General features: G+C 42.6%; 1 protein-coding gene and 1 non-coding gene across 3 annotated transcripts in view; one reads left to right on the top strand and one right to left on the bottom strand.

Annotated features, from left to right (window-relative positions):
- Positions 1 to 21,430, top strand: part of Bloc1s5 (biogenesis of lysosomal organelles complex 1 subunit 5) — a 62,241-nt gene that overhangs the window by 2,729 nt on the left and 38,082 nt on the right. For both annotated transcript variants that reach the window (XM_085699405.2, XM_048422681.3), the window contains exons 2-3: positions 3,135 to 3,217; positions 21,004 to 21,133. In XM_085699405.2, the coding sequence (XP_085555531.2) occupies positions 3,135 to 3,217; positions 21,004 to 21,133 (213 nt within the window). The remainder of the gene's footprint in view (positions 1 to 3,134; positions 3,218 to 21,003; positions 21,134 to 21,430) is intronic.
- On the bottom strand, positions 9,588 to 9,692 carry LOC125398111 (U6 spliceosomal RNA). The gene has a single exon (XR_015005272.1). It is a non-coding gene; the product is annotated as a U6 spliceosomal RNA (small nuclear RNA).

The following is a 21,430-nucleotide window of genomic DNA, read 5'->3' as shown; positions in this document are numbered from 1 at the left end:
GCTGCTGGGGTTATATTTAGGAAGTAGTTCTCTGTGCCAATGCATTCAAGTGTACTTCCTACTTTCTCTTCTATAAAGTTCAGTGTAGCTGGCTTTATGTTGAGGTCTTTAATCCGTTTGGACTTGAGTTTTGTGCATGGTGATAGATATGGGTCTATTTTCATTCTTCTACATGTTGATATCCAGTTATGCCAGCACCACTTGTTAAATATGCTTTCATTTTTCCATTTGATTTTTTTGCTTCCTTGTCAAAAATCAGGTGTTCGAAGATGTGTGGATTGATATCTGGGTCTTCTATTCGGTTCCATGGTCCTCATGTCAGTTTTATGCCAATACCAGGCTGTTTTCAGTACTGTAGCTCTGTAGTAGAGTTTGAAATCAGGGATTGTGATGCCTCCAGAAGTTCTTTTATCGTACAGGATTGTTTTGGCTATCCTGGGTTTTTTGCTTTTCCTTATGAAGTTGAGTACTGTTCTTTCAAGGTCTGTGAAGAAAGAATGGCTTTCAAAGTCTTTGAAGAATTTTGCTGGGATTTTGATGGGCATTGCGTTGAATCTGTAGATTTCTTTTGGTCAATCTCCTTTTCTGTATTGTTAGTTTGACACTGATTCTCACCTCCACATTCAGGACCCAAGCACACAGTCCTCCCTTTCTGGGATGCTGAGAGAGCTGCACGTCTCTTTCTTCTCATCCTTCAGCTTTATGGCTCATCCGTCAAAGCAGAGATCAAAAGATTATATAGTTGAATAACTTTTTGTATGACAAACAGTAAAAGAATATATATAGTCTGGCTAGAGTTGATTTCTATGGAAATCTGTATTTTGCACATACATGATGAAACTAGAAGAATTTATGTTTAATGTTTTGGATGCTTACAAACTAAATTATTATCATGGACTTGTTTTGTTAAAGTGGCACTAGGTAGCATTATAACCAGCTATGTGTATTTCATGATATGTCCGCCTACCCATAGTTTTCCACAGTTGAGGTTTTAGAAGCGACCATTAATTTACTTCTGTGTAGAACTCGATTATCTCTGCAGAGTTAAAGTGCGCTCCTGGTACATCAGACAGCAGAAGCAGATGTCTCCAAGCCAGCAAACCTTAACTGCTTCTCAGCCATGCGGAAAGAGACAGTAACTCGTGTGTGCTGTGAGACCAGCACAGACAGCTTGCTCTGTGAGCTACTCAGTGGGGAAGAAACGATTGGGGACTTCGTGGTACACGATATGCTCTAAGTAGATGTCTCTGGTGCTTTAGGAACACAGTATGCAGGATGTCTCTGAAGCCTGGGAGCAAGCTGGTTAGCGTGAAGGACAGCATGAAGGTCAGCATGAAGAATAAGGGCTCAGCAGTTGTAGAGGAAAATTGGCCTTACGTGAGACGGGTAGTTGGGATATAGGGTTCCAGGCCTTGGCAGCTGTAGGAGCTGCATCAGGATGCCCAAGGCAGCAGCGTGTGTTTAGAAAACTGCAGGTGGTTCAGAATTGAGAACCTTACATGGACTTTCTGGAGCCGAACTATGTATCCTGTTGTCCAGTTGGGCTTCAAAGACTCTTGTGTTCTTGGGCTGCAAATAGATACTCTCTCTTGAGATAGTATTCCTTGAACAAAGTCTATAAGCTCCTACATTCTCTTGATCTCACTCAAGCAGTCATAGCTCTTAGTAGACCAGTGACTCCGAGATCCTAATAAAGAACTCTACGTACTCTTTTGCATATCATGTTTCTTAGACTTTCTAACCTCAGAACTTCCTTCATTGAAGAAAACTTCAAATAGCTACTTATAGAAACTGTGTGGGTAATAACCTACTGAGATATTTAAATAAAAATTGTGCTTCTATTTATAGTTTTTCTACTTAGATATGTCCTAATAAAACTTATAAAACATAGAATTGAAATCTGATTCACTTATAAAAATATAGGGAATCTCTTACCAGCATGTGACTATAGAACAAACCTATTTTTATTTGGGCATTTAATTTCTCTGGGCATTTTGAAGTGCATGTCTTAAACTAGTTGTTGCTAAGAAGAATGAGTAGACCTGCTTACCCAAACAGTTAAAAGTCAGAGTTTTTCTTTCATAGCTATGGCTTTTTCTTATCTAGTATAAGGTGAAACCAGCCCTCACCACCCACCTTCACAGATAAATCACTAACAGGCCTGCTGACTGAACTAAGGACATAGTTTTGCGGTAGAGCACTCGCCGAAAATGTGCAAAGCCCCAAGTTCAATCCCCACTGTGCTCTTTTTCAGTCTGTGGAGCCTCTGACAGTGGGACCAGAATTTGTCCCTAGTGCTTGAACTGGCATCCAGGAGCACAGTCTCTTTGGAGGGATTCCTTGCTCAGCCTAGAGATAGTGGGGAGGGCCTTGATCTTGCCTTGAAATGAAGTGTCAGACTTTGTTGACTCCCCAAGGGAAGCCTTATCCTTTCTGAAGAGTGAATGGGGACTGGTGGGGGAGGGGGGACGGGAGGAGGGGGAGGGAGTGGGACCGGGGATAGCTATATAAAATGAGAAAAGATTGTATTTTTAAAAAATCTTAAAAAGACCTACCATGCACCTCACTCTAACTTTGATCGCCCTCTTCTCCCTGATGTCAGGCTCTATCTTATATTTGGTGTGCCCAGGGAAAGTATCATTTTGCATAGCTTTAAAGCTTATGTAAATGGATTTAGTTCTTGTGAAGCTTACTTTTGTTAAATATTATATTTGTGAGATTTATCCATGTTAATAGATGCCAATCCGGTATATACATTTTTATTCCCTGTTCACAGTATTCTGTTGTGTGACTATACAGAGTGTTTCCTTTTAATTATTCTTATGGTAGTACACATGCTTCTGTAAACATTTATAGCTGTCATGTTCATTGGTATAATTTTTTTTTAGGTAATATATCTCAGCATAGAATTGCTAAGGATATATGTCTTTAGATCTGTTAGCTATTGATGGATGGCTCCCAAAAGTAGTTCTACGAGTTAACACACTGAAAGTGGATGGGATTCCCACCGGATCCATGGTCGGAACTCGATTTTAACCTGTCTTCACCTGTTCTAGACAAACAAAAGAGGAAAATAGGCCAGGGGCTGCACCAGTCATTGTGAATTAATTTTCCATTCTATCTTATCTTTCTAGATCTTGGAGAGATTCATTCAAGGCTTCTGGATCACAGACCAGTTACCCAAGGGGAAATTCGATATTTCATAAAAGAATTTGAAGTAAGTATCTAACTTAATTTGTTGAAAAGCATTACACTAATTGTTAATGACCTGCTACACCGAAGGGTAATTTCTGGGGCTTAAAATCTGACTTTATTTTAGTTTATATCTTATTAAAATATATGTAGTAAAAATTCTGAAAAAATAAAAGTACTTGTTAAATGCAAGAACAGACAACAGGAGATGGGAGCCACATTCTGGTACCTACTCTAGACTATTTAATGTTTGTCAATTGTAAATCATTTCCTCATGAAATCAGATAACGTGAAAAAAAGAACTCTTAGGGATTGATGGGTCTGAATTTCCAGACGCATTTGTTGCATTTTTTCCTTGGTTGGAACATAAACAGTCAGACTGAAACATGAGAACTCTGCTTGCCTCTACCTTTCTGTTCATACCCACGTCCATGACCAAGCCTTCTACACGTGACTTCAACTAGGAATTCCCAGCGCTTCTGACTGCTGTGCTGTCTGATATCCAGTTTGATGCAGTTTCACTGTCTCTCCGAGCAGTCCAACAGCATTGCACTTTTTAACATCCTTTGCCAACTGCAGGATGACGTTCAAGCATCCTTCTGTGACCTGCCCCTCCTGTAGCCCCACCACCTGCCACTCTTCACTTTGTGTGGAAGAACATGCAGTCCTGTTTCCTGTTAGTGTACATCTGCCCAAGCATTGAGTAGTAATCTTACAAGCTACTGTTAGATCGTGATTCTATGTAAATTGAGGTTCTATCTTCAGATGAGACTTTGACCAAGAAGAATGTCTGAATTTGTCAAAAACAGAATCTCCTAAGAAACCCTTAAAAGCGCAGCAAGTCTATGTGTTCAGCCCTCCAGACAGAGCTGTAGCATCAGCCAAACATTTTTCGACCCAGTAGGTCCTTCAACTCAAAACTGCCTAATACTTCACAAGCTTTTGAAATTTAAAGACGTGTGTAGAGGTGATTGATCTCAGGCCTTTCTGTTACCTACTGTGTAAGTTACTTTTCTCATCACTTTGACCAAACACCTAACAGAAACAACAGAGAGAGGAAAGTTTATTTGGCTCACAGTTAAAGGAGATGCTTCTCAGCCTGGAGGGGGAGGCACTAAAACATGTTGAGAAGGTGGGACTCTCCACACCAAAGAGGAGCAAGAAGTACAGACAGGACAGGAAGTAGGCAGGGTCCGGCTGTAAGCCTCCAGGGGCAGCCTCAGTGAAGAACTTTCTCAGTGATAGCCTACCTTCTGTAGGTTCACAACTTAAAACATTCTGTCAGCCCATGACTAAGAGTTGGGACACATGAGCGTGAAGGAGACATTTCATACTCAAACAATAACCCCGGGAATAGTTAGCAGTTTTCAACTTGTTTATTTTATGTAGGATAAGAACAATGTAGGGCACTGAAAACCACTCAACGGGTGTTTTTACTTGTCATGTAAAAACCATTACCAGTCCCTGCAAACTTGCTATGATTCCTTGATATTACATGAAGATGTTTAAAAATATTAACTATTCCATATGGGATGAGAATATAATTATTCTTAAGCCCTGACTGAACTCACTGTATAGACTAGGCTGGCCTTGAACTCCCAGAAATTTGCCCGCCTCTGCCTTCTGAGTGCTGGAATTAAAGGCAGGCACCACCATGTCCAGCCTTAGTTATCCTTTTTAAAATGTGATACTGTTTGTTTAACTTCCAAAAAACGTTCTAAGCTGTACAAAAAAGAACAATGTTGCAAACCATCTGAATGTGCTTGAATATTCATTGCTGCAGCCATTGTTCACTTTGCTGACAGTGACAAATTCTACAGTTTGTTTAAAATCTACCACACTTAACTAAAAGAAAAATCCAAACACTTCTTATGCTGACTCACCAACTCCTTCTCCCCCTTTTCCATAATTAATGTCAGCTGAATGTTTTGTCACCGTGTACAACAAGACATCCTGAAGCTAAAAGGATGCCCACTGCAGCAGCAACACATCCAGCCTCACACTACATTCCATGGGCTACGGCAAAAGGCATCTTCACCACAACCTCCACCACAAGCAAGGAGCATCAGCAGTTTGCTTGGTGTCTTGTTCTCTTTACAAACTAAGATATGTGCAGCTCAGGATTTCTGTCCTATAACCACATAGTTAATACCACCTTACAGAAATGCCAGGAACATCTTCAGATGCCTTGTTGCACCAACCAAAGTGCAGACTGAGGGGAACACGGAAGTGCCTTTTCATTTTAAGAATATTTGGACAGGCTGGAGAGATGGCTCAGCGGTTAAGAGCACTTGCTGTTCTTGGAGAGAACTTGGTTCCAGTTCCAAGCACCCATGTCAGCTCCAAAGGATCCTCCTCAGGCACTGTATTGATATGCACAGACCCAAACACACACATAATTTAAAACAAAATATAAGAGGAAAATAAAAATGTTTTGAGATGTGTGTAACTTAGATAGTTTTAGGATGCTCTGAACGCTTGTATAATCTACTGACACTTTGAAAGACAAAATGGTCATGATAATTTTGTAATAAAACCTAACAAGAGTAATAGACATACCTCAAATAGATGGTTCCCTACTCTAAGTAGACAAAGAAATGCTTGTTGTTGCTGTGTGTTTTAAAATGTACCTTCTCTCTCCTCTTAATCTTCCTCTTCTACCTTTTCCTGGGCAACCTTAGTAGGATCCTTAGCACCATCAAACTTCCCTTCGATGTAAAGTCAGCATCTCCCTGTCATCTGTCTTCAGCTTTGTGGCCTTGGTGATGTGCGATGGCTTCTCACTGTCCCTTGAGTGATGCCATGTCTCACTCAGATTTTCTGCCTCATGTTCAATGGAGATGCCAGCGTTTGTGGATTTGACCTTGGGATGGAATTCTGAGCAGAATAAGACCATGCTTGTGGGGCCTTAGTGTCCCCTTCCTTTGTTCCTGCTTTAGCTGGTCTGTAGTCCTTCATTTCCAGCCATAGTGTACTTTCTTCACCTTTACCATTTCATAACTGTATACCCTCGTTGCTGGACATTCATCTGCTTCTTACAGCATTTTTTGGAAAATTCTGCAAAATTGGCAGGAATCTTCTAGATTTTTCTTCGTGTCTACACAATGAAGGCATAAGCAAATACTCTCATTAGCTTTAACTGTCAACTTGATACAGCCTAATGTCACCTAATGAGAAGGGAGTCCCAACTGAAGGAGTGATGAGATCAGATTGGTCCATGGGCATGTTTATGGGGGATTGTCTTACCTGTTAATTATCTTGATTTTTAACTGGGTGACACCATGCTCCAAGCAGGTGGTTCTGGGCTATACAGAAAACTAGCTAAGCATGAGCCTACAAGTGAGCAAGCCAGCAAGCAGCATTCTTCTGCAGCCGTAGCTCTCAGCCTTCCTAATGCTGCGACCGTTTAATACAGTTCCTCATGTTGTAGTGACCCCCAATCCTGAAATTACTTTCATTGCTCATTTATAACTGTAATTTTTGATGCTGTTATAAATCATAATGTAAATATTTTCAGAGGTAGAAGTTTGCTGAAGGGGTTGCAACTCACAGGTTGAGAACCACTGTTCTGTGGTTTCTGCCTCAGATTCCTGCCTTGAGTTCTGTCCTGTCTTTGCTCAGTGATGTACTGTGATCTGGAAATATAAGCTAAATAAAGCCTTTCCTCCCCGAAGTTGTCTTTGAGGGTGAGTGCTCCCACAGCAACAAAATGAAACTTGAGCGGCAGACATTTTGCACTTTGGTTTCTTGGGAATGACGCTTAGCCACCCTCACTATGGTTTTCTTTGATTTAGCTGTTCTTAAATGTGGGGTTATAGTGGGTTCTTTTTCTTCCACTCCAGCAACTACATTGTCATCAAGTTCACCTCCACAGCTCTTATTAACCTTCCTACTCACCATCTTATGACTGGCCTTGCCCCTTTGCAGCCCTCCATCACCTCCCTGTAGGCAGCAGACTCTACCTGATCACCCTGTGCCAAACCATCTTTCACACACTCGCTAGCTCATACCACCCTTGCCGCCCTCACTAGATCCCTGCCCACACAGCATCACTACCCACTTGCATAAGTCCATCTCCTTGGCCACAGCCACACTTCGGAATCCCGGATGGCCACAGACCTGTAGCTCCGTACCCACGGCACTGCAGCCGCACTCTCCTCCGTTTTCTCTGACATGTCTCCGCTATCCTCATATCTGAATTTTTATCTTCCTAAAGTCTCCCTTCCCTCTATTTTTTGAGTGCTTCACTCTTCTATTTCGATTCCAGGTTGAGTTTCCACCACTGCCCTCTGCTGCAAAGCAGCCGCTGAAGCATTCTGTCCTGTTGTTCACTGGGATAGTCTGTGCAGCACCCACTTCCCAATGCCAGGCAGCAAATTACCACACACTCAGCAGCACAAAACAAGGTCCATGTACTCGAGTGCTTTATGTCAGAAGTGTACACATGGGGCGGCCAAGACCTCAGCTCCACGTCTCAGAAAGCCAAATGCAGAGTGTGGGCCATGCTGCATTCTCCTCTGTGGATCAGGGCCCTCTTCCAAAGCCACACAGTGATAGCACTGTTGAGTTCTCTGCAGGCTGTTTTCAGCTCCCAGGAAATAACTGTAGACCCTGTCACGTAGCTTCTTCTGTCTTCAGAGCTGGATTAGAGAGTCTCCTTCACCTGAATCTCTCTGGCAAGAAAAGCCCCCTCTCTTCTCAGGACTCACTTTACAAGTCAGGACCTCCACAGATAACCACAACACCAGTCACCTGCTTGAAGACATCAGTGCATCCATAGTATTTAGGTCTAAAGCCTCAATCCTTCACTGTTGCTTTCCTGCCAGCACAGTGGCTGTTCCTGAATCTACTGCTGTTTGAGCCAGTAACTTTAGTTCCGTGGTTACTAGCCTGCTTCTCAGGAAGCCGCTGGAGAGGCTTCTACTTCTCCTTGGCTCGGCCTCCTGCCGCTGTCACCAAATGTACTTTTAAATAAATCTCTATCGTTCTATTTACCAATAAAGACTTGGGAGACACAGGCTTGGGTGAAAACCTGCTAGCTTAGAGAGGCTGAGGAGCAAATAAATAGCTGACCTTCCATCTCTCTTTGCCAGCATCTCAGAAAGTGTCTCTTCTGGTGTGCTAAGCCAAAAAGGACTACCATATCAAAGTCCCTTCCTCCTATTTCTTGTGTCTCTCCGGTTTTTTTGGACTCCCTCTGACTCTCTGTGATTACTTTCTGTCAGCTAGTCGCTGGCTCTGCCTGACCAAAAGTTGATTTTATTGAATTAATGCAAACACAAATTTGAGGTTCACAGTGTGATCATATATCCCACAACACTTCACAGTAGCATAGTTAGGGTTGAATTAACCGGTAGATGTGTGTACACCAGGGATGCAGACTTTGGAGGCCATTTACAATTCTGCTGGCCAACCTGGTTGTGTTCTATTCTTGCATCCTGCTGGCCTTCATCACTAGAAGGTTGACTTCAGACCTATCAAGTTCTCTTTTGTATTCAAAACAAATTGAACAGTGTTGGCAGAGGTAACAATCTTAACACTTGGGTTTATGACATCCCATCACTGCCCTTTCTTTCTCAGAAGTCATCCTTTTTGTTAGTTTTGTTATTTAGACAATATTTATAAAAATACTCCAAGGACATAATTTATTAAAATGATTGTAGAATTTTGAAATTAAGATGGCTTCTTTAAGCCAGCTTCCTACTTCATAAAGATTAAGCCCAGGAATGGGGCAGTGAACTAGTTAACTAATGACTGAGCTGTCCCTAACCGTAAGTGCCTGCTGATACGCTTATGTAGCTATTCTTGAAGTAATGTAGATGTTTTCTATGAAAGGATTATACAAATGAAGCTGAGTTCTGAAAAAAAAATTTTACTTGTATGTTTTTTATTACTCTGTATTCCAAATGGCTTCCTATAACGTCAACACCCTTTTTGGCTGGAATGTAAGATAGTGTTAAGGGACAATGGACATCTGTCTAAGAGGAGAGTATTAAACCTCTCAAGGCGTTGTAGATGGGTAGGAAGAACATGGCGCTCTGCCATTTGTACCTGACTTCCAGCCCTGGATCCCCTCTTGTTAGCTATGATTGTTTCCTTGGCAAGGCTCAGTTGTGTCATCAATAAAATGACAACAGTCATATATACTTCAGAATGTCAGTTTTTATGAAGGTTAAATGACACTTCATTTTAAAATCTTTATACTGTGGGTGTTAATAAAAATGTTTCTGTTGTTGAAAGAGAATAGCAAGTACAGCAAATAAAAATGTAATTTTATAATTCAGGGTTTTTTTTACATTTTGAATTTTTTTTTACATTTTACAGTAATTTAATTTGAGTTCAGCAGGGTTTTTTTGTTTTGTTTGTTTGTTTTTGTTTTACTTCAGCCTGGATTGAGAAACTTGTAAGACTTCACAAATTTGTATATCATCCTGCATAGGGGTCATGCTAATCCTCTCTGTATCATTCTGACACCAGTGTAATGGTGCTAAAGTGAGTACTGGGTTCAGTTTTAGTTTCTTTATTTTAGATTATTTATTCTATTTTTATGTATATGAACATTTGCCTTCATGGATGTATATGTATGTGTATGTATATGCTCCTTGTGCATGCCTAGTGCTGCAGAGGTCAGAAGAGGGTGCCAGGTCCCCTAGAACTGGAGTTAGGGATGGTCGTGAACAGCCATATGGTGCTGAGTCAAGAACCTGAGTTCTTTGCAGTAGCAATGAGGGCTCTTAACAACTGAGCCATCACCCAGCCCCTGGGTTCAGTTGTTAGTAACTCTAGATAAATAGGGATCATCTAGACCAGTGGTATAAGCAGATTCTCCCCACCTTTTCTCCATCCCCCTCTCCCACTGCCTCTTCTTCTGTTCTCCCCATCGTCTCCCCTCTCCTGTTTTTGTGTTGTTTTTGTTTTGTTTTGTTTTGTTTTTTGAGGACTGTCTGTACAACCCACTACATAGGTCACTCTGGCCTGGAACACATGGGGATCCTCTTGCCTCTGCTCATGAATGCTGAGTTTAAAGGCATGTGCCACCACAACCGACTTGTATCAGTGTTCTCTTAAAAACATGTTTACCAGGACCTGGTAAGAGGGCTCTACAGGTCAAGTCACCTGCTGCCAAACCTAAGAACTTGAGTTTAAACCCCAGAACCCACATGGTAAAAGAGAGAAGTGCTTCCTGTAAGTTGTTCTCTGTCTTCTACATGTTTGTGTGCACACATATGAACACACACACACATACACTTAAAAAAAGAAAATGTAAAATATTTTGAAAAAGGAAAATTCTAGTAAGTTTTTCATATTGGTCATGATAGATGTAACCATATAGAGAGAGTTAAACAAAATATGTTGAGCATTTGTGTAAGTCACATGTCAGGAAATAAAATTGTATGATAAACAGACACAGACACATGGTGACCCACCCTCCAGGAAATAAGTCCTGTTTTGAGGAACTTCTCGCTTAATGTTATTTAAAGGACCCAGGAACGGAGTCTTGGCCTTGTTTGGTTTGCTCTTTTTGTCAAACCCCGTCTATTCCTTTCCCACGATGGCCCATGTTGTTCCTTCCAAGGGCTGTGTGTAGCCCAGATGCTCTGGCGTGTCAGGATTAGGATCTGCTCCTCTCTGGGTCTGCTGTTCCGCATTAGAAGGAAAAGGCTGGGGGATGGGGGATGGGGGATGGCTTAGCTGTTGAAAGCTCTAGCTGCTCTTGCAGAGGACCCAGGTTCAGGTCCAGCACCCACATGGTGACTCACAGCTGTCTCTAACTCTCGTTCTAGGGGACCCAAGTACTCTTTCCTGGTCTCTGTGAGTATCAGGCACACATGTGATGCACATACTAAGAACATACAGGCAAACATTTATACATATGAAATAAAAATAAATCTAAAAAAAAAAAAGAAGGCTGCAAACATTCCAGAGACTTGAGAGTCCAGCCACTTATAGGCTGTACACACAGACGGTAATCAGCATGCTGAGAAGCAGCTGTCGTCTCCCAGGGTGCCATCTCTAGTGAGGAGAGAGACATCTTTGCATAGTAAATTTTCTCTGCAAAAGAGGGAATAAGTGCCACATGGTGGCAGCGTTTCTCAAAGTTGCTCAAGTACTGGTAGACTTTGACAAGCTCTATTCTTTTGTGTGTAAGAACAGTTGACAGCCTTTCTCCTGACATTATAGCTTCCCCCTGAATTCCAGTGAACACGATGGGCAGAGCTTGGGAAGGCGAGCAGCCTGTGTTAGGGTGCACTCCCACTCCAGCCCTGCAGTGAGGTGCAGTGTGGCGGTTTCCTGGGGAGAGGCATTGCCCTCGAAGTCACTGTGTTGCTAGCTGTAGCTGAAACATCATGGCCTTTCTCATAGAGAAGAGAGAGAGATGTTAGAGAAAGAGTTTCAGGAGGGTCTTGCAGGGCGGATAATCCTATGCATATTACTAGAAAGGGCTTGGCATACTCTCCACCTCAGTGCGTTAGTAAGTACTTAATCACATCAATAGGAATGTATTTAGTTACTAGGACAGATACATGGAAAACAGGCCTCAACAAGGGCTTATTTTTCTTACATAGTTCTGAGACAGATTTGGAAACTCCAGGGCTGGCATGGTGGCTCTATGATGTCAGCTTTGTCCAGCCTCTGTCTCCTTGGCACATTGCCCTTACACTTAAAAGTGGCTTTGGATCCTGAGTCATTGTATCTGCACGTTGTGTGGAAAAAAAAAAAAAGAAAAAAAAAAGGCAGGCAGGAAGCGGCAGTCAGCCCCTGTCAGGGTCATGTAACTACCTCAGACACAGTTCGAGTGTTGGCGGCATGGCACAGTGATGCACACGTTTCTTCAGCCCAGTGAAACTGAGTGAGAAACAATCCTTACAGCCAGGAAGCGTCCGGCTGCAAACTCAGTGTTTACAAGAAGGAATTCCTGGAGGTCCAGAGCTGCCCTGCTGCAGTTATAGACAAGCAGAGTCCCTGAGAGAGGACAGGACTCCAGGGACAGTGCGCTTGGCAGGAGAGCGCCACAGCAGGGTGACACCGGAGCAGAGAAAGAAAAATAGATGTTAAGGGCGGGCAAAGAATTGGAAAATGAAGAGGCCCTCAAAGTGCAACAGAAATGCTATAATACAGGAGTTGAAAGGAATCATGTTGATGGGTTTTGATATGGGATAGTGGCCATGGTGGTATGCTTCGTAATCCCAGAACTTGGAGGAAAGACAGGATGATTGTTATGAGTTCAAGGCCAGCATGGAATGAATAAGTAAATAAATTTATTCAAAAATGAATAAATAAATTCAAATGTGAAATAAACTGGTCAACTTTAATCTCCTTAAAGACAGCATCAACTAGAACTTCATAATGTCTCAGTCTTGACCGTGTGGGGCCCGCTAGTGTTGTGAGTGAAGGGAGGAGTTAATTTACAGTTGTCGGCCTTGTTCCTCTAGGGCCATCAAGTTACATCTCTGGTATAAACACTGTAGTTACTATTGCTAGGCATTGTCTTAAGCATGCTATATAAGCACTTGTTATTAATCAACTCAGGGAATTAAGGAATTAATGTATGTAGTTTTATGGAAGGTTACATGTCATTTTATTGGTGCTAGGCATTATTCCAAGAGTTTTTACCCTGGAAATAAGATGCAACATTGAGAGCACACATTACTATAGCTTTTTCCTTTTGTGATTGCTGCTGATAGTGGTCCACATCAAATACATCAGTTTAAAAGCAAGCACCTTTCAGATATGAGGGCTCAGCAAAGAGACTATCTACAAGACCTGTATAAAAGGCAAGCCACTTCCACAGACCTTGTCATTATTTAGGCATATCCTTGTCATTAGTGGGCTGAAAAGTGTGACTACTAATTCCCTTGATAGAGCTAGGGCTGTACTTCAGTTGCTAGACTGCTTGCTTAGCATGGACTTGATCCCTAGGACAGCAAAAACTTGGATAATTCAGCACTCAGGAGACAGCGGCAGAAGGATCATATGTTCAAAGCCATTCTCAGCTACAAAACAAATTCAAGGCTGTCTTGGACTCCAGGAGACCATTTCTCAAAACAGCAGCAATAATAACAATGCTTGGTGTGGTGGTTGCTGCTATAATCCTAGCCCTTTGGGACAAAGGGTCAGGACTTTAAAATCAGCAGCAGCTTCATAGCAAGTTTGCAGCCAGCCTGAATTCTGTGAGACCCTGTCTCAAGAAACAAAAATGCAATGGAGAGAGGAAGGGAGAGAAGGAAAGCCAACCCAGAAAAAAAAAAACAGAAAAATAACTAACAACAATCAATTTACTATAGAGAGTGATTGACAGTCATTTGTTTGACTGTATCTCAAGGGGATCCTATTACCCTCAAATTTCCCATAGACTGGGAAGAGCCTGCCCCCCTGCCTGAAGCTACAGGGCTCTGCTCTCTTACCTTTGTTTCTGCATTGAGAGACTAGTCCTCTGACTAATAATAAAGGAGTCAATTTATATAAGAACTGAAGTATTTCCCCTCAACTTGATTCTTCGCAGGTTCAATGCCATCCTGAAACAGCAGCATTAATAGCATGGTTTTTAACCGCTTAGTTTATTCTTCCTCAGATCTTGTCTGTGAGAATATGAGCAAAACTCAAAACTTGGTCAGCAAATACAAGCAACAGCAATAATAAAGCCAAGGCAAAATGGCTCCAGAGTAGCAAATGGCCAAGTCATCCATAGCGGAAAAAATTTCTGTGGTGGTTTGAAAGAAAATAGCCCCCAAAGGGAGTGGCACTATTAGGAAGTGTGGCTTTATTGGAGTGGGAGTGGCCTTGTTGGCAGAAGTGTGTCGTGCGGGGTGGGGAGGCTTTGAGGTCTCCTGTGCTCAAGCTGTGTTCAGTGTGGACATGATTCACTTCCTGTTTCCTGTGGATCAAGATGTAAAACTCTCAGCTCCTTCTCCAGCACCATGTCTGCCTGCATGCCACCATGTCCTGTCAAGTTTATAATGGACTAAACCTCTAAAATTGTAAGCCACCCCAATTAAATGTTTTCTTTTTTAAGAGTTGCTGTGAATCACAGTGTCTCTTCTCAGCAATAGAAATCCTAAGAAAGCATGCATGACACCAGAAATGCCAGAGGAAGTGAGGGGTGGAGTAGGCAGAGGGATGGGGAAGGCCCTGAATGCTACAGACCCTCCAAGCCCCTCAAAATTCCCATCAGGCCTCTTTGGAAACCTTGATTGGCCATTTGGAGAAGAAGAGCAGAGCCTAGCAGATGAACCAAAGGCTCCGCCTCAGAGTGAGGAGGGAGACTCAGAGTGAGTACCCTGGAGGCCAGGGCCACACTGTGGAGAAGCTAGAGGAGCTGAAGACTGGAACACAGGGTTCTCTGCCTGAAGTCAGAAGTTGTTCCCATTCATCCTTCACAACAATAGAGGAAAACAAGTCCCGTCTATTTTGAGCAGAGCTGGATTCCTTGGAGGGCGCAGAGCATGTTACTGTCCTTATGGAAGCAAGGCAGTGGCGGGAGGAGTAAAGATCACAGCTGTTTGAACGCAAGCTTAAGAGACAAAAGAAAGTTGTAGAAAACGGTAAAGTTGGAATCAGAAAACCTGTCCCAGTGATTGGATAAAATGAAACAGTAAAAAAAGTAAGGGGAAAGAATCTGGGAAAATGAAATTTTGTTTTTTGTTTGCTCTCTCTCTCTCTCTCTCTCTCTCTCTCTCTCTCTCTCTCTCTCTGTTTTGTTTTTTTCAAGACAGAGTTTCTTAGGTGAGCTCCACCTTTCCACTCTGTAGACCTGTCTGGCCTTGAACTCCAAGGTCGCCTTCCTCTGCCTCCTAAGGGCTGGGATTAAAGGTGTACTCCACCATCCTGGCTAGGGAAAATGAAAATTTTAAATTATTTTTGAAGTGAGAATTAAGCAAAGAGCCCAGGAAGGAATGGACAAACTGTGTAGTCCTAAAGTGGATTGGAAAGGTGTAATGTTAACAGGAGAGGGACTCAAGGAAGGAATGCACACCGATGATGAGTGCAGAAGTCCCAAGAAAAGGTCACCAAAAACACAAAGCCGAATTCAGGAAAACTCTCTTTAAATTGCTATTGGACTCATGTTGAAGTGTGAACTACTTTCTGGGAAGTTTAATTCAAAGTAACTGATGCTGGAGACCATTTCTAAAAGAAAGAAAAAAGCTTTGGACTTTTTTGGGGGGGAAAAACTCCTCTGGGCACCCAAGCTAAATGAATAGGCCCTTTGTAAAGGGAACTCTTAGCAGGTTTGTCTGTGTTATGCTAGAAAACAAAGGTATAATGACAGTGGGCTTTGTATCTAGCTATCTGCACCCTAGCTGAGGAAATGACAGATGCACTAGAAAGGTTGGGCAGGGCTCCGAGATGTTCACGTGAGCATTTCCTCAGGAGCCTTTTAATTTTTATTATTTTGTTTTTTAGAGGCGGAGTTTTTCTGTGTAGCCCTTGCTTTCCTGGAATTCTCTTTGTAGACCAGGCTGGCCTCAAACTTAGAGATCTGCCTGTCTCTGCCTCCCAGCTGCTGGACTTAAAGGCACGTGCCAGCACACCTGACTATAATTATTACCTTTTTTGTTTTGTTTTGTTTTTAGAGACAGGGTTTCTCTGCGTAGCTCTGGCTTTCCACAATTTCATTTTACACATTTAATCGTAGAATTATGCTAAGCAATATAGCTGGGCGTAGTAGTGCAGGCCTGTGATCTCAGCATGGGGAGGCGGAGTCAGGAGAGTCAGGGTTTAAGTGTAGCTTCAACTACACAGGGAGTTTGAAGCCTGGGCTACAAAAGATTCTGTCTCAAACAAACAAAACAGAGGGCGAAGTGATGTGGAGAGAACAACATATAATGCCTATATTGGGACAGAGACCAACAATATGAGAATTTGGAAGGAGCTGCGGAAGGCCTGTGAGAAGTAGGCTGTCGTCTCTCAGCAATTGCCTCTTAAGTCATAACTGAAAATGAGAGGGCACAATTTCAAATTCCAACCTGAGGGAAAAGGAAAGAATACAAACAACAACAAAAAACAAAAAACAAACAAACAAAAAACCCCAAACAAGATTGTCACTAACACCAATGTGCCTTGGGGTAAGAAACAAATAAGCCCTAATAAGGAGAAGTCCTTCACAGGGGTATTAGAAAAAGCAGTAGCCTTATCAGCCATGAGAACCAAATTCCCAACTTTAAAATATTGTTTCTTGGGATGGAGAGGTCACTCAGTGGTTAACAGCACCTTTTGCTCTTTCACAGGACCTGAATTCAGTTCCCACATCAGGTTCTCACAAGCTTATCCTTAACTCCAGTGGATCCAATGCATTCATTCTTCTGTCCTCTAGAGCTAGGCACACATGTGTGTATACTTGCAGCTATACATACATTTTAAAAATACATAGTTTCCAACTTAAGGTTGTTTGCTTTTGAAAAGCTGTGGAAGTGGTGCACATTCAGTACTAACCATCTTAGGAATATTTTGAATTGAATCTTTTCTGTCCCATGATCTGAGGTCCAGTTCTCTCTTGGCTGTGGGTAGCAGAGGAAGCAATAGCTTGTGATCAACTGCAAGATTGTTTGAGGAAACAACCTAAACTGCAGTGCTTTGTGTTGTTAAGATAGGATGTTTGATGAGTTAGAGGGATTATATACACTTTTACTTAGATTTTCAGTCTTCTGTGGGTTTAACAGGAGTTAACCCCAACATAATTTGAAAGTGTCTGAGTCATTCAGAAAGTACAACAAAGGGGAACAAGTAGACGTAGAGAAAGATATATATTACATGTGTGCTTTTGAATCTTGGTAAATATTTTATTTAATTATGTGTGTGTGTGTGTTTGGACAAATGAGTACAGTTCCTGCAGAGGCCAGAAGAGAGCATCCAGTGCCCTGTATCTGGAATTACAGGGGTTGAGCGACCCAATGTGGGTGCTGGCAATTGAATGGATGCTCTTGGAAGAGCAGCAAGTGGTCTTAACCACTGAGGCTTCTCTAGCCCTGCGCTGGGTCCTACTCACGAGTGAGAAAAGAAACATCTCTGTGTCCCATTCTGTTTTAAAATGAATTTAAAACCTGTGTATATACTTGTGTGTGTGTGTGTGTGTGTGTGTGTGTGTGTGTGTGTGTAGACACTGTCTAGACATACCTGTGCATCCAGTTATATGTATCCTTATACTTAAACCAATGGTTAGATACATTAACTATCTAACATGAAAGTATAAACACGGGTACATATAATTTTGAAGCCGTGTAAATATTTTGTATATTTTAAAATACTGACTGTCAAAGATCAGTCCCTAAAGCCAAGTTACATATAAAGAAGCTCCTGTGTAGTTCTGAGTGGTGACAGTGTTACTCGGACATTCTTACAGGTAACACTCAGCACAGTGATTTGGCAGCTGTAGAGATGCATGTCTGTAGTCCCCACACTCAGGAAGCAGAAGCAGGAAGATTATGAGGTCCAAGGTCAACCTGGGCTACATAGTAAGGCCTTATCTTAGACAAACAGTGATTTGACTGTACATTTATAGAATAATACACATTCAGAAAAAAAATCCTTTTAAGAACATCTTAGTCTTTAGTAATCATGTTGGTATTTTAATTTAAGTCCAAGAAAAGGGAACTGAGTATGCTGGTATTTTAGAAACTGGAAAGAAACAGAATATATGAAAGTGATTTGAATTTGGTCAGTATGACCTCAAGATGTAACTTTTCTTTATAAAAAAAATTGGGTGATTTCCTAGGCCAGTCATTCATGGTAGCTCATAGCTGTAAACCCAGAACTTGGGAGAATCCAGAGTTCAGGTCCAACCTGTAATACATACTGCGTTCCAGGCTAGCCTGGGCTACAGAGGTAGACCCTGTCTCAAAAAGCAAACTTGTCCCCTGTGTGTTAGACATGGTAGCCCACCCCCATGGCTGTAAGCCGCCTTCCCCCTCCCAATTTTGTCTCTTAATGCCTGCAGTCTTAAAGAGAAGTACCGGTTGAATGAGGATATGAGCTCGTATCAAAGCAATGAGCCCGATCAAGAAAGCCAAAGCCCACTGAAGCCACCACAGCTGGCTGGAACAAAGCTAGAGCGCTGTACTCCTCAAGTTTGAAAAGCCCGGGTACCAACAGAGTGTGTGATGACTGAGACGCTGTGGGTTAAACCTTTGGGATGCGTGTAAACACAGTCTCCTTCTGATTGTCCTTAAATGACAGGAAAATGACTTACTGCTGCTGCTGCTCCCAGGTCCCCTGAGATAGTGTCTCTCTGAGCCCAGGCTGGCCTAGAACTGCAGCTGAGGATGTCTTTGAACAGAATCCTCCTGCCTCTGCCTCCCAAGTGCCGTGGTCACAGGCATGTGCTGCCATGCCCAGTCCAACTTGTTACTTTTTAAATTGGCAAGTAAGGATAGGAAGTTGCAAGAGTGGACATCTGCCTTTGAAAACTTCATGCAAATGACCAGACAACCCCTGAATCTGATTACACACGTACTTCTAACTGCTGACGTACAGGAAAGGGAGCAGACAGCAGAGAATGCTAAATTACACCATGGAGAGTCATTCATTAGAACAGTCTGTGGGAAACTGCAGAACAGATGACTCTGTTTCTAGTAAATGCCAAGGAAAATGTGATAGAGGAGAAAGCTGTAGATTGAAAACATATTAACCATCTGCAGCATGACTCTTACTTATATTTTGGTTCAAGTAAGCTTGGGTGAAAGGAGCATTTATAGACCAGGGACTGTGAACACACCACTATTTTGTGATATTAAAGAGTTGCTACCTGTGTGTGAGAGAGACTTTTATTGTATTGTTATTTTTAACTTTTAAGATTATTTTCATTTGTGTGCACCTACATTTATGTATGTGCACCATGTGCATGATGGGTACCCACAGAGATCAGAAGTGGATGTTGCATCCCCTGGAACCGGAATTACAGATGGTTGTGAACATTGTGATTGGTAAAAACTGAACCTCGGTCCCTCTGGAAGAGCAGTCAGTGCTCTTAGCCATCTCTCTAACTCTGTATCTTTTATTCTAAGGAAGGGCACATGTTGAAATGTTTACAGTAAAATGGTATACTGTCTAGAGTATGCTTCCCAGTGCCCTGGGGGAGGTGTGGTGTGTGGAGCTTTAGAGAGGAAATGAGTCAGTCTGAGTTGAGCATTGCTAGGGCTTGGCGATGGTGAGGGGCATTGTGTACTTCTTTCTCAACTTCTGTATGAGCTGTAAGTTTTTTGTTATAGAGCAATGTGTAAAATAGAAGAAACTAGCCACAGCTCTTGCACAAGCTCTCTCAGAACCCAACAAAAGCCTCAGCAATGTAACTAATTTGTTATTTTCTTACAATCAAGCTTAGCAACCTTCCTTTTTAGTTAACATTTTGTTTTATATTAATTTTAGATCTACAGAACATTTTCAGAGATACTACAGTGTTCTCATGTATCCCTAGGCCATTTTCTCATTCCCAGTGTCTTATTTTACCACATTTGTAAAAACTAAGAAACAACACTGACAAATTGCTATTAATAAAATCCAGAGTTCATTGTCTTCTTTACTTTGTGACAGTTGCTCGATCTTCCATTTTCTTCCCTGACCACCACGGGTCTAAAGTACTGGCCAGGGTTCTGTAGCATGCCTCCCCACCTGGGATTCTCTCTCTCTCTCTCTCTCTCTCTCTCTCTCTCTCTCTCTCTCTCTCTCTCTCTTTCATGATTAGACTGGGCTTATGGGCTTCAGCAAAGAAAAGCCTGCATGTCATTACATCCTGCTGCTGCCATTAGATGGCTTTCATTGTGCATGAACCTGCCTTGCTTGGTCAAGGGAGCTTTTGCAGCTTCCTCCACTGTGGAGTGAAGTGCTTCGTTTCCCGGTGCTAATCTTTGGAAGCACGTCACTCAGTCTAGCCCACACTCAAGTCAGATGGAAAAGGTGGTTAAACTTTCCCCAGTGGGTTGCTGAGACCACCCAGGTTCGGTGATTGATTGAGGCTCACAGGCCCTGGCATGGGTCTGTATGTGAGGCTGTGCTGTCACAGCAGAAGGGAGATGCCTGGGAAATGATTTGAGAGAAACCAGACAGAAGCTTCCAAAAGTCCTCACTCCAGGAGAGCACGACTCCTCTCCAGCAGCCATGGCAGCGCTTGCAAACCATAAATGATCCAAAGCCGCTGGGTGGAGAAGCCCAGTGTTGTCTGGCTGGTTGCACAGACACCTGCCGAGCATGAGCCAAGATGACACATACCTGAGGAAGCAGATACTGGCACTAGCCACATTCTCAGTACCAGCTCTTTAGGCTCACTGAAGTTCATTTCCAACTGAGAGGTAGAGTCATCCCAGTGCAGAGACCTGTTTCCTAGGCAGGTTGCCAGCTTTGAAGGCTGACACAGGCCTTCTACGAACAGCTGGCCTTCACTGCTCATTTTTCTGCGTGGTAAAGTGTCTGTATATCATTACTTTGACTGCCGCTGCTATTTTGAAGAGAAAAAAGGCAATCATAACAGAAGCGATATGACAATAAGAATGGTGAAATGAATATTTAAGTCAGAGCAGGGCTCTTTCTACTGACATGTGTGGCCATGTAGCTCTTTGGTTGCTTCTCTAACACCCCCTCCACCCCTCCACCCCTCCACCCCCCGTTTCTGAATACTACTATGAAAACATTACCCCTACTGCAGCTTTCGGAGTCTTTCATAATAAAAATGCCTCCAGGTTTTCACCTCTTCTGCCAGAGAATTAAAAGGCAGCATGTGTGTTCCACAGTAATAATGTACTAGGAATGCAAGCTCATCTGGGGTGGAACTGCAGGCGGTAACTGCTGAGACCTATGGTACTACTCATTTACTTTTTCTTATAGGAAAAACGTGGTCTTCGCGAATTGCGAGTTCTTGAGAACTTGAAGAATATGATTGAGGAAACAAATGAGCGCATGCTTCCCAAATGCAAAGAGACAATGCAGGATGGTCTGGAGGAGACCCTGCAGAAATGTAAGTCCAGCTGCTCCTGCAGCCCTGATCTCAGATGCCCCCATGCCCAGGCACATTCTCCTGAGTGTTGTTGGAGAGGGGAGAGAGTGTTCCTGCCTGGGCCCCTCACCAGAGGGCAGCCCAGCCACAGGCAGTGGTTGTCCAGTGTGGTCACGGTGTCATTGGCATTAGTATCCAAAGGAAGATGTATATACAGTCATTTCACAAGACGAGCTCTTTAGGATGGGAGAAAATTCATGCTTTTTATTTTTAAAAAATTTAAAATTTTCTCTCCAAGAAAATATATGATGACCAGGA

This window comes from Myodes glareolus, chromosome 14 (genome assembly GCF_982192425.1).
Source record: "Myodes glareolus chromosome 14, mMyoGla1.1, whole genome shotgun sequence".
NCBI lineage: Eukaryota > Metazoa > Chordata > Mammalia > Rodentia > Cricetidae > Myodes > Myodes glareolus.
Note: the sequence above shows the minus strand (reverse complement) of the source record. Positions and strands in the feature narration are given on the sequence as shown.